This window comes from Simochromis diagramma, unplaced genomic scaffold (assembly GCF_900408965.1).
Source record: "Simochromis diagramma unplaced genomic scaffold, fSimDia1.1 OVJJ01000602.1, whole genome shotgun sequence".
In the NCBI taxonomy this organism is placed as follows: Eukaryota; Metazoa; Chordata; class Actinopteri; order Cichliformes; family Cichlidae; genus Simochromis; species Simochromis diagramma.
Window position 1 is genome coordinate 1973955 of NW_024387040.1, and position 16218 is coordinate 1990172.

General features: G+C 40.4%; 1 protein-coding gene across 2 annotated transcripts in view; it reads left to right on the plus strand.

The window, feature by feature from the left end:
- Positions 1 to 4627: 4627 nt before the first annotated feature.
- cntnap2a (contactin associated protein 2a) overlaps positions 4628 to 16218 on the plus strand; it is a 371460-nt gene continuing 359869 nt past the window's right edge. For both annotated transcript variants that reach the window (XM_040044091.1, XM_040044092.1), the window contains exon 1: positions 4628 to 5204. In XM_040044091.1, coding sequence (XP_039900025.1) covers positions 5102 to 5204 — 103 coding nt within the window. In that variant the 5' untranslated portion in view covers positions 4628 to 5101. The remainder of the gene's footprint in view (positions 5205 to 16218) is intronic.

The window sequence follows — 16218 nt, forward strand, 5'->3', positions numbered from 1 at the left end:
GCTAATAAAACAGACAACATATTAATATCCTGAAGTCTCTAAAAAAAGCTGAAAATGTTTAGCACAAAGGATCTTTTCTAGTATTGTTGGCAAGAGATAAAGAAAAGTCATTCTTTTCCAATTATCCCAGAAAACATTATGTGGCATTACCTCAGAGCCTTATTTCTCTGTCCTACTGTGGGTAGATAATGACAGCACGGCAGCCAGACTGGAAGCTGCCTGTGAAATCTTTCTCACAAAATGTTTTACTTTACAAAAGAGCTATCCTCTGGAGATGTGTCACTGCTGTCATCAACTTTTTTGCTCAGAATTTATGGCTTCGCAGTTCATCTCTGTTTTTATCAGATGAACGATGACTGTAAATTACCATGCATGGCATATTGACAAAGCCATTTGGAATCCTTATGGAGAAAAAGTAGCATCTTACGGCAGCAGGCACAGCGATTGGGTGGCTGGAGTGATCAACAGGCAGATGATAGAGAGGCGAAAATTTAAGAAAAGAGAGGAAAACACTGGAAATAAGTTTGTTTTTCTTTGGCATATCTCTGGCTGCATATATGAAGTCACACTTGATGCTGGGACGAGGCGAGGTCACTGAGGTAGTTAAACAACTCCTTGGTGGCAGAGCCCCTGGTGTTGATGAGGTCTGCCCCGAGTTCCTGAAGGCTCTGGACGTTGTAGGGCTGTCCTGATTGACACGCCTCTACAATGTTGCGTGGAGATCAGGGGCAGTACCCCTGGACTGGTAGACTGGGGTGGTGGTCCCCATCTTTAAGAAGGAGGACCGGAGGGTGTGTTCCAACTACAGGGGGATCACACTCCTCAGCCTCCCTGGGAAATTCTATGCCAGGGTACTGGAAAGGAGAGTTCGTCCGCTAGTTGAACCTTGGATACAGGAAGAACAATGCGGTTTTCGTCCTGGTCGCAGAACACTGGACCAACTCTTTATCCTCTCAAGGATACTTGAGGGTGCATGGGAGTTTGCCCAACCAGTCTACATGTGTTTTGTGGACTTGGAGAAGGCATTCGACTGTGTCCCTCAGGGTGTCCTGTGGGAGGTGTTGCAGGAGTATGGGGTGTCTGGCCCATTGCTACGGGCTATTCGATCCTTATACAACCGTTGCAAGAGCTTGGTTCGCATTGCCGGCAATAAGTCGGACTCGTTCCCGGTGGGTGATGGGCTCCGCCAGGGCTGCCCTTTGTCACCGATTCTGTTCATAATTTTTATGGACAGGATTTCTAGGTGCAGCCAAGTGGCGGAAGGCTTTCACTTCGGTGGCCTCAGAATCTCATCTCTGCTTTTCACGGATGATGTGGTTTTGTTGGCTTCATCGGGTGAAGGCCTCCAGCTCGCACTGGAACAGTTCGCAGCCGAGTGTGAAGCAGCGGGAATGACCTCCAAATCTGAGGCCATGGTTCTCAGCCGGAAAAGGGTGGAGCGCCCACTCCGGGTCGGGGATGAGTTCCTGCCCCAAGTGGAGGAGTTCAAGGGGTCTTCTTCGTGAGTGATGGGAGAAGGGAGCCGGAGATCGACAGACAGATTGGTGCGGCGGCTGCAGTGATGCGGACGCTGCACCGGTCCGTCGTGGTGGAGAGGGAGCTGAGTGTAAAAGCGAAGCTCTCAATTTACCGGTCGATCTATGTCCATACCCTCACCTATGGCCATGAGCTGTGGGGGTAGTGACCGAAAGAACGAGATCGCGGATACAAGTGGCGGAAATGAGCTTCCTCCGAAGGGTGGCTGGCCTCTCCCTTAGAGATAGGGTGAGAAGTTTGGCCATCCGGGAGGGGCTCAGAGTAGAGCCGCTGCTCCTCCACATCGAAAGTAGCCAGCTGAGGTGGTTCGGGCATCTGACAAGGATGCCTCCTGGGCGCCTCCTGGGGTTGGTGTTCCAGGCATGTCCCACCGGGAGGAGGCCCCGGGGCAATCTCTCGGCTGGCCTGGGAACGCCTTGGTGTTCCCCCGGATAAGCTGGAGGTGGCTGGGCCCCCGTGACCCGGGGTATGATAAAGCGGATGAAGATGGATGGATGGATGGATGGATGGATGGATGGTTGGATGTGACTTTTTCACATTATTCTGGAAAAGTTATGGCTCACTCTTCCTGAAAGCGTTGCTTTGGGCACATTTGTTTATGTAGAGGTGTCTTAAGGTCCTGACACAACCTTTAAATCAGACTGAGGTCTGGACTTTGACTGGGCCATTCATGGCCATTCTGTTGTAGATTTGCTTGTGTGCTCGGGATCATTGCATGACCCATTTTTGGCCAAGCTTTAGTTGTCAGACAGATGACCTTACATTTAACTTTAGAATACTTTGTATACAGAGAAGTTCAACCCAATGACTGCTACGTGCCCTGGTGCTGTGGCTGCAAAAAAAGACCAAATTTTCAACCCTTCACCAGCTTGCCTGACAGTTGGCATGATATGTTTCTACTGTCATGGTGTGTTTGGCTTTTGCCAGGCATGGCAGTGTGCATTATGGCCAAACAGCTTCAAGCTGGTCTTTCTGTCCAAGGGACATTGCTCCAGAAGTCTTTTAGTTTGGCAGCTCTTATGAAAAAAACCCTATTTGTTCAGTCTTTTTTTCATTTTTTACTGCTATGAAAGTTTAATATTCAACATGCCGGTGCCAACAGAGCATGTGGAGTGTAGAGCTTAGATTTGGGTGGGTTTGTTGGGACATCCACTTTTTGAAAGATTGCTGCACACCTGGAAGCTCCAGACCAGCAAACTGCTTAAACTTCTGCTTTTATAGAGGCGCTCACACTTGCTTATAATCATTTAATTAAGTGGATTAATTAAGCATCACTTGGCTGCTGTTTAACTTCTCAATTGCTCTGAAAGCAGGAAGAATGTACTTTCAAAGGCATGTGTCAGCCACACTGTAGCTCACTTGTTTTTTAATCATTTCATTCTTCAACCCTATTACCAAAAAAAGAGTGTTGCTATGTGCAATTTAACTCAAAAGATTCATTTTTAGCAAATCAGTTAAAATGTAAATATAAATTGAAATATTTCCAATTAAGCAGGTCAAATTCTGAATTTAAGAAATTATATACATTTATGTCTAATTCAAATTTGTTGCAGATTTTTATAAAAAAAAAAAGAAAAAAAAAAGAAAAGAAATGGAGCATCGTTTGCTAAAAATGCATTTTGTTATAACGTAAACAACAACAAGAGTCTGAGTGCTAAGTTGGCCGGCTTGCAGTCTGCATATAAAAACATTTGGCACAATATCAAAATAAAAATAATATATAGCAAAGCCACAGAAATTATTCACCATTGAGTATACTTCTTTTTTTTTTTTTTTAAGTTTACCTTCAAAACCACTGTAATTAGTTTCATCAGTTCCCAGACACATAGTGTTCTTACAAGATGATGTGATGCCATCCATGATAATCATTCAGACGTCCCAAATTACACATAAAATGAAGCTATGACATTTGAATAAATATTTGTACGGTTTCCATTGAAATATTGAGATTATTGTAGGTATTGCATGATTCTTTAATGAATAAATGTATATCTAGGTTGAGTCATTTTGCTTTTGCTGTAAGGATGCAAAGATGCCATTGCTTGAACAAAAGAATAATGTACCACACAGGTTATCAGTCTGTATAGTTTTCAGTTTTACATGATAAGTAACTTGTTAATAAACACTGTTAGCGGGCCTCATTGTATGCTTCTAATGGTGAACCAATCAAAAGCATTTGACCCATGGGCCTGTGTGCATCCTTATAGCATGCTGACTATCATAATCTATCCCTTATTTGAAGCAGTAAGTGAAACATTACCACTGATGGAGCTGCCTGTGATGAATTTGCCATTTTCATTCACCATTTTCTTCATTTAGAAAAATGCTCCTTGCAGCGATGATAATCATGTATTATGTTCTGGACAGACGACAATGACTGAGACATGTAAGTGACAAATGTGACAGACAGATATGGATTGCAATTTGTCATTGTAAAACATGTTATTTAACTTGCTTCTGAAGCAAATTTACTAGATTTCTTCTTCTTAGTACAAAGATGACTACTACAAAAAACAATAATCACAGTAGTGGGCTAAAAGAAAACAAAAAACACAAATAAAAAGAAAGAAAGAAAGAAAGATGTATTGTCTAAAGCAGTTACTTATAGTCTGTTCTGATTGGTGTATCTCTGCAGTCCTATTAAGACTTGTACCAGCAAATCTCCAAGATGTATTTGTTTGAATGGATTATAAGGTTTGAAATATCTGAAAGCACCTTTTGTTACAATATGTAGATGTTTTTAATTTAACTTTTTGAAATAAAACCAGCCTGTTAGGGAAAACCATTTGCATACAAGAAGAACTTTAGTATTATGTGATATTTAATCTTCATTAGATAAGTTAAATGGGTTTTCTCTCTCTCTCGTTTGCACTAAATGCAGGCAAACGGGGGATTGCGAGGACATCAAGACAGAGAGAGTGCAGGTCCCGAGTATTTTTTTTTTGTTAGGGCTTTCATGTGTGGATAGAAGAGGAATGCACAAGTGTAATGACACCACCACCTAGAGAAGGTGGGGGGCACTGTCTGGCTATTAGAAACGGAAAGGCATTTAGAGTGTGTGCGTGTGTATGTGTGTGAGAGAGAGAGTGGGGGGCAGAGAAAGGCTGAGATAAGTTCAGCACCACGGACAGAGCATTAGAGCGCTGGGCAGGAGAAACCAGTTCAGGGATTTGAGATGTGCACTGTCATGCCTTCTTGAACTCCTGAAGGATTTGCTGTCCGCTACATCCGCACCCATTCGTGTCGTCCTTTGGACGGTGGAAACTCGGCTGCTGTTTTGTTGTAGTCGCTAAACAAGGGAGGTGAGAGAGCTGCAGAGATAAGTGCGCTCTCTTTGCTAGCACAGACCAGTCTGTGTTTTGGCGCCATCCTTACATCATCTCTTTATTGGGGAGAGAGAGAGCGAGAGAGAGAGCGCGCGCGCGCGAGAGAGAAACTCCGTGCAGCCGGGCTCCTATCCGCCAGTCCTCAACTGAGAAGCGAGACTGACGGACCGACTGGCGTTACAGTCACTCAGCTGTGTGTTCCCCTCTCCCGCTCTCCTGCGCCCACAGCAGCCGTGAAGATGCGCCGGCACCGTCCTGCCCAGGGACTGACGTTGTTATTGCCGGTGGTTTTATGGATTTTCTGTCATGTCAGCGGTGTGCACGGAGCTCTACCAACAACCCGTAAGTTGTTCTTTTCAGTATTTTTGAAATGGTCTTCCAGGGCTGTTTGGGTGAGAGTGGGAATGGGTGAGAAACAAACGATCTGCCTGTGGAGAGAAGCGGCACAGGTAGAGGTTTACGGCTACGTTAGTAGTGCCGGGCGACAGAGGCAGTGAGAGGCAGAGGTTGAAGCGGGGTCGACTTTTGAGTTCAAGCCTAAACGTGTTAGCGCTTTAGGGTCTGTGGTGCCTTTATTTTTGGCCCACGGGATTTTTATGACCGCTGAGATGTTTAATTGCGTTCTTTTAGGGGACTCCAGAAATTACTTGAGTATTGAGGGATAGTCACAGAATTAGTGAATGGCATTTAAGTTTGGGAGTAGTGGTTTGCTGTTTATTGTGGAGTCCCAGTTATCAAAGTGGACTCGAGAGAAGAACAGTTGGAAAACGGTTCAACTTCCAACAAACGGTTCCCCCCCTCCTTTTTATTTTCAACGCTTTCCTGTTTTTTGATGTTCTGTAAGAACATTACATTTGGTTTTAGACTATTGCGTTTGCATAAAACAATCCAAGTAAAGAGATTTTGCTGAATGCCCATTTTCTTTTAAAAAGAGTTGTGGTCTAATAGGGCTAAGCTGTAACTCTCAGCAACTAAGGGTGCATTGATTTGAATGGTTTTGTCTACTTGTAGGGTCTGATTTAGTTTTTTTTTTTATGGTGTGCAGTTTGCATTCTGATTAGACTCTCCATCAAGCTCACTGGTCTCAGCATATTAAAGCCTAAGCCTTTTTTTAAGGTCATTGGAAAACTTAGATGATTAGCATTCCGCTTTTATTTGCTTTTTTCCCCCTAGCTAAAGCCTCCACTTTACTGCTTAATTCTTGGAACACTTGATGAAGGCTTCTATTCGATCCACGCTGTAATTTCAGTCTTGAGAGTTTGTTTAAACATTGCCCGGTATTGCATTTGTTCTTCACTCTAATTGTCATTGACATACTCCAGGAATTCAGTGTTTATATTTTATGAACATATCGACCGCAGTTTTTTCTTTTCCCACTTTTATAGCATACTGAAGTAACTGCGTGTCTGACAGTTTTGATATAGAATGTGTTATTACTGGTCTTATCTGATTTTTATTTATTTATTTAACTTGGATTATCCAGCCTTGGTTCAGTGGCATTGCGATCTTGCTGACGGTGACTGAGCCGATACTCTGAGGGTTCAGTGTAACTGATTCCCCCCGCGATCGCAAGGGCTTCTCAGGTCCTGGATGGATGTGCCCGTGGACGCGCCTCATTAATCATCCCATCTGACAGACAACAACGGAGAGACGCTACCGCGAGTCGCTTGAGCAGGGGTACGCGCGCGAAGCAGTGTCAGAGAGCGTGAGGGGAGGCAAAGGAGACGTGGAGAGTTGGAAGAGTTTGCCTGTGCGTTTCTCGCGCACAAAGCTTTCGTTATTAAGAGCGACCTCACAACGATCAGGTGTCATTGTGGCAACGCTTGATACGATGTGGAAATCCAGAGTCCTCTTACTCCCGTCACCTGGAGGGTCTGACCGGGGGAGCCTCGCTATATCTGAGAGGACAGTGTCTCATTAAAAGTTAGATTTCAGATCGCTTTAAAAATGTATCAGCCGCCACCTCTTACATTTTCCTATAATTAGTGAGTGAGAATGTGTTTTACCATTTATCTAGAGCCTTTAAAGCCATATATTATAATGCAAACATGTGCAAGTCTGTAAGTGTTTCCAGTGTACATTAAGCATGTGTGTTCTGTGTAAGACAAAAAAGCGACGGAAGGATTTTTTCCCCTGTTCATGCGGGTTTATGTTCATTTGCATGTTAGTTGTGAATTCATCTAAGTTTTCACAAATCCAAGTTGAATCAAGTCTTTTTTTCTTTCTTTCTGTCTTTTTTAACCAGGCTGGTACATTCACACAAGTCCTTGGTCTTTAAAGGAAGATAGATGATAATCTGTGAATTGTACACTCACTATAGAATTCGACAGATCAGAAACAGAAAAACATTGAAAAACAGCAAAGGTGGTCTGAAGCCAAGGCAATGGAGATGATAAAGTGATACGCTGTAAACATAAGAATATGCTCCAAGAGGACATCCGGCAAGTGTTGCCAAATAAGATAAGACAGAGCCAAATGGCCTTCTTGCTACCGTGAAAACCTGGGAGCAGGGCAGACTGCACAAACACATAGACACACAAAAACCACAAAAAAGGGAGACAGACACAAACAGTTGAGAGAGAGAGAGGAATAGTGATCAGACTCCTGGAGGATCAAGATTCAGCTCCAAAAACATCTGGACCGAAGCACTGACAGCCAAGGGAGAGAGTGATGCCTCAAGGATGGATAGGGGTCTGGTAGCAGCAAGCACAAGCGAAATAGGAGTGAATATAACCAGGCAATCCAATGAAAAGTTAAGAGGAAACAATGATTTTAAGTTTGGATTTAAAGCCCTGAAGGGAAACAAACAGGGAGGTTATTTCAGAGGAAGGGGGATGTGATTGGTTGGCTGTGAAGCTGGCTGATTTCTTATTAACTCTGGGGCCAGACACATGCCCTATTATTGCGTCCTCTTGCAGCGCTTAGTGCAAACATTCTGAGTCAGATCAAAGTTTTACAAAAAGGGAAGCTTAGAATTTTATGCTGTCTCATGAAATAAAGTTTTTCATTTTTCTATCATTTTATTGGGTTAGGGTTAGAATTACGATTATAATTAGATGAACATGCATGCACAAATATAGATACAGTAACTCAGAAATACATATAAGATGTACACTCAGCCATCAGATACATGCAGTGGAAGAAAAATGGGTTATGTCTGTCCTTGGTGTACTTTAGTGGTATCCTCTACTGAGCTGTCACTGTGCAGTATGTAAATCTGTTGTTGATGTACTGTGTCAAGGCAAGGTCTGCCTACCATAATGTTTCATAATCATTTCATAACCAATCAGACTTTAATTTTTCTCTTTACCATATTTTTTTCTGATTAAGTTGGTTCACACAGAAAATTCACGACTGGATTATTTGCTCAGTGTCCATATACAGTGCTAACATACTTAAATATATTTTATATGCACAGATATTTTCCTTGGCTGTAAAATATTCCAAGAAGAGCTTGTTTTATTTAGCTTTAAAGGTTATAATTTTAATTAATTCGCTTTGAACTCTCCGGCGCTCCTTTGCAAAGCTGCTATTCATTACTCACATAGTAAAGGACAAGAATTAAATTTTTAAGAGTCACAGCACCAGTGTGTAAAACGTAAAGGATGTGCCTTTAAGTCAGTGTGTTGGTGGCACTCTGGGTGGTTAAATGGGATGCCCCTAGAGCCTGTCTGATATAGAATCAGATTAGCCTTTTCTCATCTCATTAAGCTTGCCAGGCCATTTGACATAGACATCAGTCTGGTTTCACCTCCAGGGCAACAAGTCAGGGTCTCCTGTTCTTCAGTATACATATATAAAAAACCATATAAAGCCAAATGGTGACATTTGCACACAGAAGTGTTCTTGTGTGAGTGTGAATCACTGGCAGTTTTTTCCAGGTTCTGGTCCAAACAAATCATTTGACACTGGAAAAAGAATTTTTGCTTTTTTCCACTCAAATAAATGATTGCATTTCCATTCTCTTCTACAGGGATATAGAGTGAATATGGTTATAAAAGCAAACCCTTTAAACACCACATGGGTCAACTTCTTGCCAATTCTCTGTCTTGTTTTTGTGTTTGTGTGTCTGAGATGGCTCCCATTAGGAGGTGATAATGATAGGATTAAGGCTGCAGGAAGCAGACTGGTTAGGCTCAGATTAGAGCAGCACTACACGTGCTGTGTAGCTATGTTTGGCCCTTGGATATTTATATGTGTGCACCTGCCTGTGTTTTGGGAATGTGTGTGTGTGTGTCCACATTTGTGGATTAATCATGCACTGAGACAAGTGAACCAGAGCTAGGAAATAAGGTGTGGATGTTAATTGCACTGCTGTTTCTCTGCTCTACCCCCTCCATCTAAATTGCTGCCTTCCACCTGTTTTTTTGCTCCTTTGCACTTCCTTGATTGCTTATCCTCCTTTTCTAATTCTCTTTGTAGCTCTCCCTCTACCTTTACACCTACCTTTATGCCTCCTCAACAAAATCTAGCAAAAATAAAAAGCAAGTCATCTCCTATTTTCCCACTGTCTCAACCCTACCTGTAACTGTAGTGATTCATCTCTCTCACCCCTACATGTCACCCATTACTCCAAATTCCTCAGTCTTTCTCTCATCATTTTTCCTACATGTGCATGCCCACTTCCAACACTTGTATTTTATTCACAAGAGAACATAGAAAACATATAAAATGTTTAAGCTAAGATAATGTACAATTTTAAGAAAATTAAGAAAACATTAGCTCATTTTTAATTTGATGGGAGCAACACATCACATAAAAGATGTGACAGGGCCATGTTTACAACTGTTAAGGATCCCCCCCCCCCCACCACACCTTTAACAACAGTCTGCAAACATCTGGGAACTGAGGAGACCAGCTGCTGGAATTTTGGGAGAGGGATGTTGTTCCATTCTTGTATAGTATAAGATTCTAGCTGCTCAGCAGTCCTGGGTAGGGCTGGGCCATATTATACTATTCACGGTAATACTGGTATAATTTTGGGCAACGATAGAAAAATGAAATATTGCGATAGAATATAGGTAAAACGCGCATGCGCAGTGCCTTTGTTTTCATACGCACACGTTGGAAAAAGCATGGCGGCGAAAGCAAATCGTTGAATGAAACGGATGAACCAGAATTGGTTTGTAAAAATGCTGCAACTTCAGTGCTGCAGAACTGGTTTAGCTCTCGTCTGTCAGACACACAACAAAGCACTATTTTTGGTAGAGCATGCTAGCGGGCCGTCGTTATTACCGTGTTTTCTGGAAAATACGGCACACTTAAAATCAATCCTTTGATTTTTCTGAAAATCGACAGTGCCCCTTATAATCCCGTGTGCCTTATGTATGAATTCTGGTTCTGTTTACTGACCTCGAAACAATTGTATGTACACGGCGCTCGAAAATCTGTCAAATGTTTTCGTACAACTTTGCTAAGCTGTGAACCCGCACCGCTTGATGGATTGTTGGAGCATTACAGCTATCGTAGGCAGGAGCCTGGCGGAGTGATACGTACTGTGCTTCAACATAATATTACCGTATTGTGTGTGTATAACCTCTTTTTAAGTTTTGTGGATATTATGCATGGTTATGCCGAGGATATGTCGGCCAATTTCCACTGGAAATGCCTTTTGGTTAAACTGTCAGCAAGGAATTTGCATTTGTGCTGTTAAATTTTTATCTAACTTTAATTCACATAAAACAGCTGCTTGTTTAAGTGAAAATACATTGATGTTTTTTTTGCACTAATAAAGTTGTGGAGTTGTAAAGTATTTTGTCTAGTGTCAATTATATCGTCAGTTATATCGTTATCGCAAATTTTCAAATGTATATCGTGATAAATATTTTTGGTCATATCGCCCTGCTCTAGTCTGGGTCTTTACCATATTTTTGCTTCATGATGCACTAATTACCTTTCAGTGTAGACAGTGCCTTCCCAGATGTGCAAGCTGCCAGCTCCATAGGCACTAATGCATCCCCATACCATCAGAGATCCAGCCTTTTGAGCGGAGTGCTGATAACAAACCATAAGATCCCTCTCCTCTTTAGATTGGAGATAACGGGCATCGGGTATTGATTTTCAGTCTCATCCCTTGCACACAGAAATTTCTCCAGACTCTCTGAATCTTTGAACAATTATATTTTATAAATATCAATATGAATTGATAATGACGAGTTATTCAAACTGTTTAAAATTTTACTGTGATGAGCATTATTCATAGCATGCATGGCTGACACTGCTGTAGGTACAACTGATCTAGATTTGTTATTTCTTCAGTGTTATGCATTCCTCTTTTGAAAAAAGCGTAGCAATGATTTGACAACGGCAAACTTGTTTCTTAGAAACTAATTTATTTCTGACACTGTAGCTCATTCCTGACGCCTTGTTTTCCCCTCCCACAATGCTATTTAGTAAGCAACACTCTGCTGGAAATGTTAAAACATTTTAATATCAAGTGAACAATAGCTGCAAGTAGATTTAGTTAAACAGGAAACTGGTGGGGGAAAGTAGGTAGAGGAAGGTTAACATTACAACAACCTGAATAGCTCACATAATGTAGTAAATGCCACAAGTTTGCTGAAATTTGATTGCTACAGAATAATAAATATGTATTCTTCTTTCTGCATGGCCCAATTTCTTCTGTTTTCAAGTGCTTGTAAAGCGTCAGACTTTCTAATTACTTCAAGGTTGAGATGAAAAGATAAGTGGTCTGGATTGCACTGTGCAATATATTCAAACATGTATTGTCAAAATATTAGCATTCATTGGCTAAAATAGAGGCTTTCTTATTAATATCACAGTTCATGAGAGTAACAAACATGTATAAGTAAAAACTGGCCCAGAACTGCTGCATTTTCTGCTCTTACCTTCAGCTTTATTCTCAGACTGGTGTGTCACTTTCCTCGACGAATTGAAATTTCTCTCTTGGAAGGAATGCTACTGCAAGGCTATCAATGTTTCATCATGGGAGCAAGGCCACAGTGATACAAATATGCACTGACAAGTCATACTACATAATTCCCCTAACAATGTCAGTAACGTAACATGGACAAAAGCACACACACACCATGCAGCTCACATACACACTACCATTGTCCCCTCCCCTCTTCAGGCACACAAACTCGCACTGTTCATTAAACATTATTAACTTCAGATGTATTAATTGCAAATGAAACCCATAATACGGAGTGCAGTATGATAATTATGTAATTCTGCTTCTCTGGGTACAAATTGGAGCATTCATGCTTCACTGTATGTAACACTGCAGCTCTATGTGTCTGCATGTGTAAATGTGCAGAATCAGAAAGTTATTCTAGTGGAATGTGTTCTTATTAGAAGCCATCAGAATCTGTCCACCTCATTTGACAGCAGTCTCTGAGTTGGAGATTAGACTGGCAAGGCAAAAGGGAGGAAAGAGAAGGACAAGAGACGAAGCACCACGATGAGAAAAGTGACAAGGATGAAGAACGACACCTCAAGGAAAGATGGTCAGGAAGCAAGGATTTTCTCTGACACCTTGCCATTAAAAATGATCATTGTTATTGTAATCTGTAGCAGCATCAAAGTGCAGCAGTTGCATTAGTCGGAGAATAGGACAGGCTATTTCAAGTGATACTCCAATTCCCTTTGGTGGTGCCCACTATCGAATTAATTCTTTTCAAATTAAAAAGTCACTTTATCATTGACTTCATGTAATCTATAAACCAGGAAGTCCCAAATAAATTATCTTATTTTAATAAAACAAATACTGTTTACAGAAAAATGGCAGATAAATTAAAGGTCTAAGAATGCAACTTTATTTTTAATCTGATGTTCTCAACATAGAAGAAATAGTAAGCATCTTCAGTCACTCATGGCGATTAAGCAACTGAAAATCCAGTAAATAATTTTTCCAATTTGTAGTCTAAGTATGCAGTTTATCCTAAACTGATTTTTTAAAGCATTTTCTTTTTTTCTATTTTTTTTTTCTTTTTTACATTTTATTGCAAATGTTTTTACTGTTGAAGACGTATTGGGAGCTACAGGAGTCTCTCCTGACTGATTCTAATGTGTATAATCTCTGAGTTTTTCTTACCTGTGTACAGCTCTTAGATGAATTATGTGAGATTTACCAATTAGCTCTTAGAGAAATGGTGCTTTGCCCTGTTGGTCAATTGAGAACCATTGTTAGTGCAGAAAACTTTTAGAAAAATGACATGTGCAGCAACACATGCTACAAACAGTGACATTAGCCTACACAGGTCCACAAAAAAAAGCTCTGCATGATATTTTGACCACATTATTACATTTTTTAACTATTAATTAATTTATGTAAGTCATAAACATTCCCAAAATGTAACTTCTTAAAGACAGATTTAATATAACCAGAATAAATCACATGAAATCTGACAGTATCAGTAGCAATCTCCTACACGGTAACTTGAGTCTGAAAAGGCTAGCCTTAAGCTAAGTGAAACTGCACAAACTTATTTGATATATCTTTAAACAGCCACGCATGCATGTCTGTTCATTTTAAAATATTTTCCATATCAATTTGAAGGATTAGAATTAGATTTTGTTTATTGGCAACACATACTCTTTTTTGTTTATTTTGCTAGGAACTAAACAAAGGACTGGATATTTCCCCAAAAAAGCATAATATGGACTCGAATTCCTGTTTGCTTTAGCCTCATATGGAGTAGGGTCACTTAGAGGGAGATAATATATAGATAGGGAAAAGCTCTTGGCCCTAGATTAATCCTGGCAAAATGCCATAATTGATTTGTTCTAGACAAAGCAAAGTGTCAGGAAAAAGCAGTTAAAAGCATTGCACTGTACCTGAACTGACCCATATGAGCAGAGCCAAAACAACGGTGTCAGAAAGAGCACTAACAGCCGTCCCTGTGAGTAGCAGGAAAAAGCTTTAGACACACCGGCCAGAGTAGTGTTGTACCCCCTGCATATGTTCTTGAACAGCACACAGTGGTAAGAAGAATATTGGTGTCACTAGTTCAACAACACGGACATGATCACTAGCTGCTGTTTTTTACACTTACTGTTAGTCATGTTTCATTTAAGTGGCCAAGCTGGAGCTATCGACCAAATCCTGTTATACTTATGTAGTTGCTATTCACATGTTTTGAATCTTCTGTTTCATTGTGTAAGGAACATTAAAAAGCTTTGTAAAACTGCAAAAAAAAAAAAAGATTAGCCAACAGGTTATGGAAAATCTACCTATACTAATAGTAGTAAGGATCAGGGCTGAATATTTAATCGAAAATGAAACTAAAACAACATTCGCAGCCTCTAATCGATATCCTCTCGCTCCAATCATGCATAAATTAAGACATTCCTCATTATATACTCTCCCCTTTAACACATACTACCAAGTGTCACATGATTCTACTCTGTCCACTCTGGGACATGGAAACATCATGGAGGAAAAGTAAAATAGCATTTTAGCTTAACAAAACAAGTTAAAAAAAGTGCCGTGTTCGTAGTTTGGACTCATGTTTTGGCTTTAATAAATAAAAACATCAAACAAAAGAAGAAGAAGAAGAAAATATATTTATATATCTGTGATTGTGTGTGTGTATTCATGCATCAAAATCCAGCTAAAATGTTCAGTTACTTTTCATTTGAGGTCATATCACCCAGCCCCATTAAAGCTATTAAAATATTTTTTGGGTTTAATTTTTGTTTTTACAAATGGAATTGGTTTTAATTAAAGAGTCATATTACTGCTTCACCACTTGCATCATGGACCTCTCGGGGATTTTAAAACAGAGCTGCACTTTACTCACTGATTGACTTTATGTTTTAGTTTAATGTTGAAACTAGTTTCATGCTTCACGTTTCCTCAAATCAAAGATGATTTGAACCACCCAGGGCCATTTGGTAATTATCACATTGAAATATGGAATTGATTCTTTAGAATCATTATTGTGATCTTTTTAATAATCTAAGATTGGATGGCAACAGTGAACTATAAAAACTGCTAAAATGGGTTAGCCTAGTTATAAAGTCACATGACAATTAAAGCTCCAGAGATGCAGGATGTCCCGGTGTCATTTAAATATTACTGTACCATTTAGTGTGACCACTGTTCTGCATAAACTGCCGGTTACACACACTTAGAAACGATGTGAAAAAAATAAAAATTAAGAAAAAAACAAACTCCTCTTTTTGCTACTTGAGTGTGATATTAGAAATTTAAATTATCGATCTCTCAGGAACGGGAGGCAGCAGATGGAGCTTCAGTGAGCTGCAGCTACACGGCATCAGAAACCTCTGATTAATCACACATAAATTATTTAGTAATAGTTAGCACATTACATGTTGCATACAGTGATTTAATGAGGTTTGAGGTTAATTACACTAACTAATTAGTTACTGCTTATTTGAAAGTAATCAGCATAGATTACCAGGTCATTATTCAAGAGTTTGGCAGTGCTCATGCAGTCCAAAGTTGTTGTAATTCTTTTTTTTAAATATAGAAAGAAATAGAGTTTGGCTGAATGGTTTATTCATGGAGAATTATTAACTGTTGCTTTATGTTTGTTTTCCTTTTTTTCCATTTAACCTATATTCTGAAACTTGCACACTATGATCTGCATGTGTCTCCTGGGTGACATAATGAATATGGGGATTATATATTAAAATCCACAGCGCAACATCTGTTCATCTGTCTGAGTTGTACACGCGCACATATCTACACGACTGTTACAGCGTCGTCGAGTGCCACTACATCTTTAGCTTTCCACCTTTTTCTCACCTGTGAAGTGCATATGGTTATTAGTGCAGTCAAAATGTGGACTGTATGCATATAAGATAGTAGCTTTGTGTGTCTGCATTTGCACCATCCATGTGCAAATACACTTCCAAGTCCACACCTTTCATAATGGACCTTGAATATCCAGTCACCGGCTCATGTGGAAGAGAACTGTGGAAAAAGGGCACTGTGCCGCAGCTAAGACAAATGCTGTTATTACTCTCAGCCTTTGCATTCAATTTGTTTTTTAAGCCGCTTGAATACCCCATTTACAGGCCAAGATTAAGTGAATTAATCTTTGAGCTACTTCCATTGAAAAAAACCAAAAAATAAAAAACAACCCCCTTTTTTCACTTTAGACTCCAAGCAAAAGCTCACAGTCAGAATGGGAACATAGCCAGCCAGGCAACTCACACATACATAACCTTGTGCTCCTGTGCTTTTCTGTGTGTGCCTGTGTGCGCATCTCTATTTCAGTATAGAGAAACTACAGTCAGGGCTGGACTGGGATAAAAAATCGGCCCGGGCATTTTGACTAGAGACCGGCCCACCAGGTATTATAGGAAAAGCCATAAAGCCTTTAAATGAAAACAAACGTTGTTGTGACAGTGATGTACACTGTCT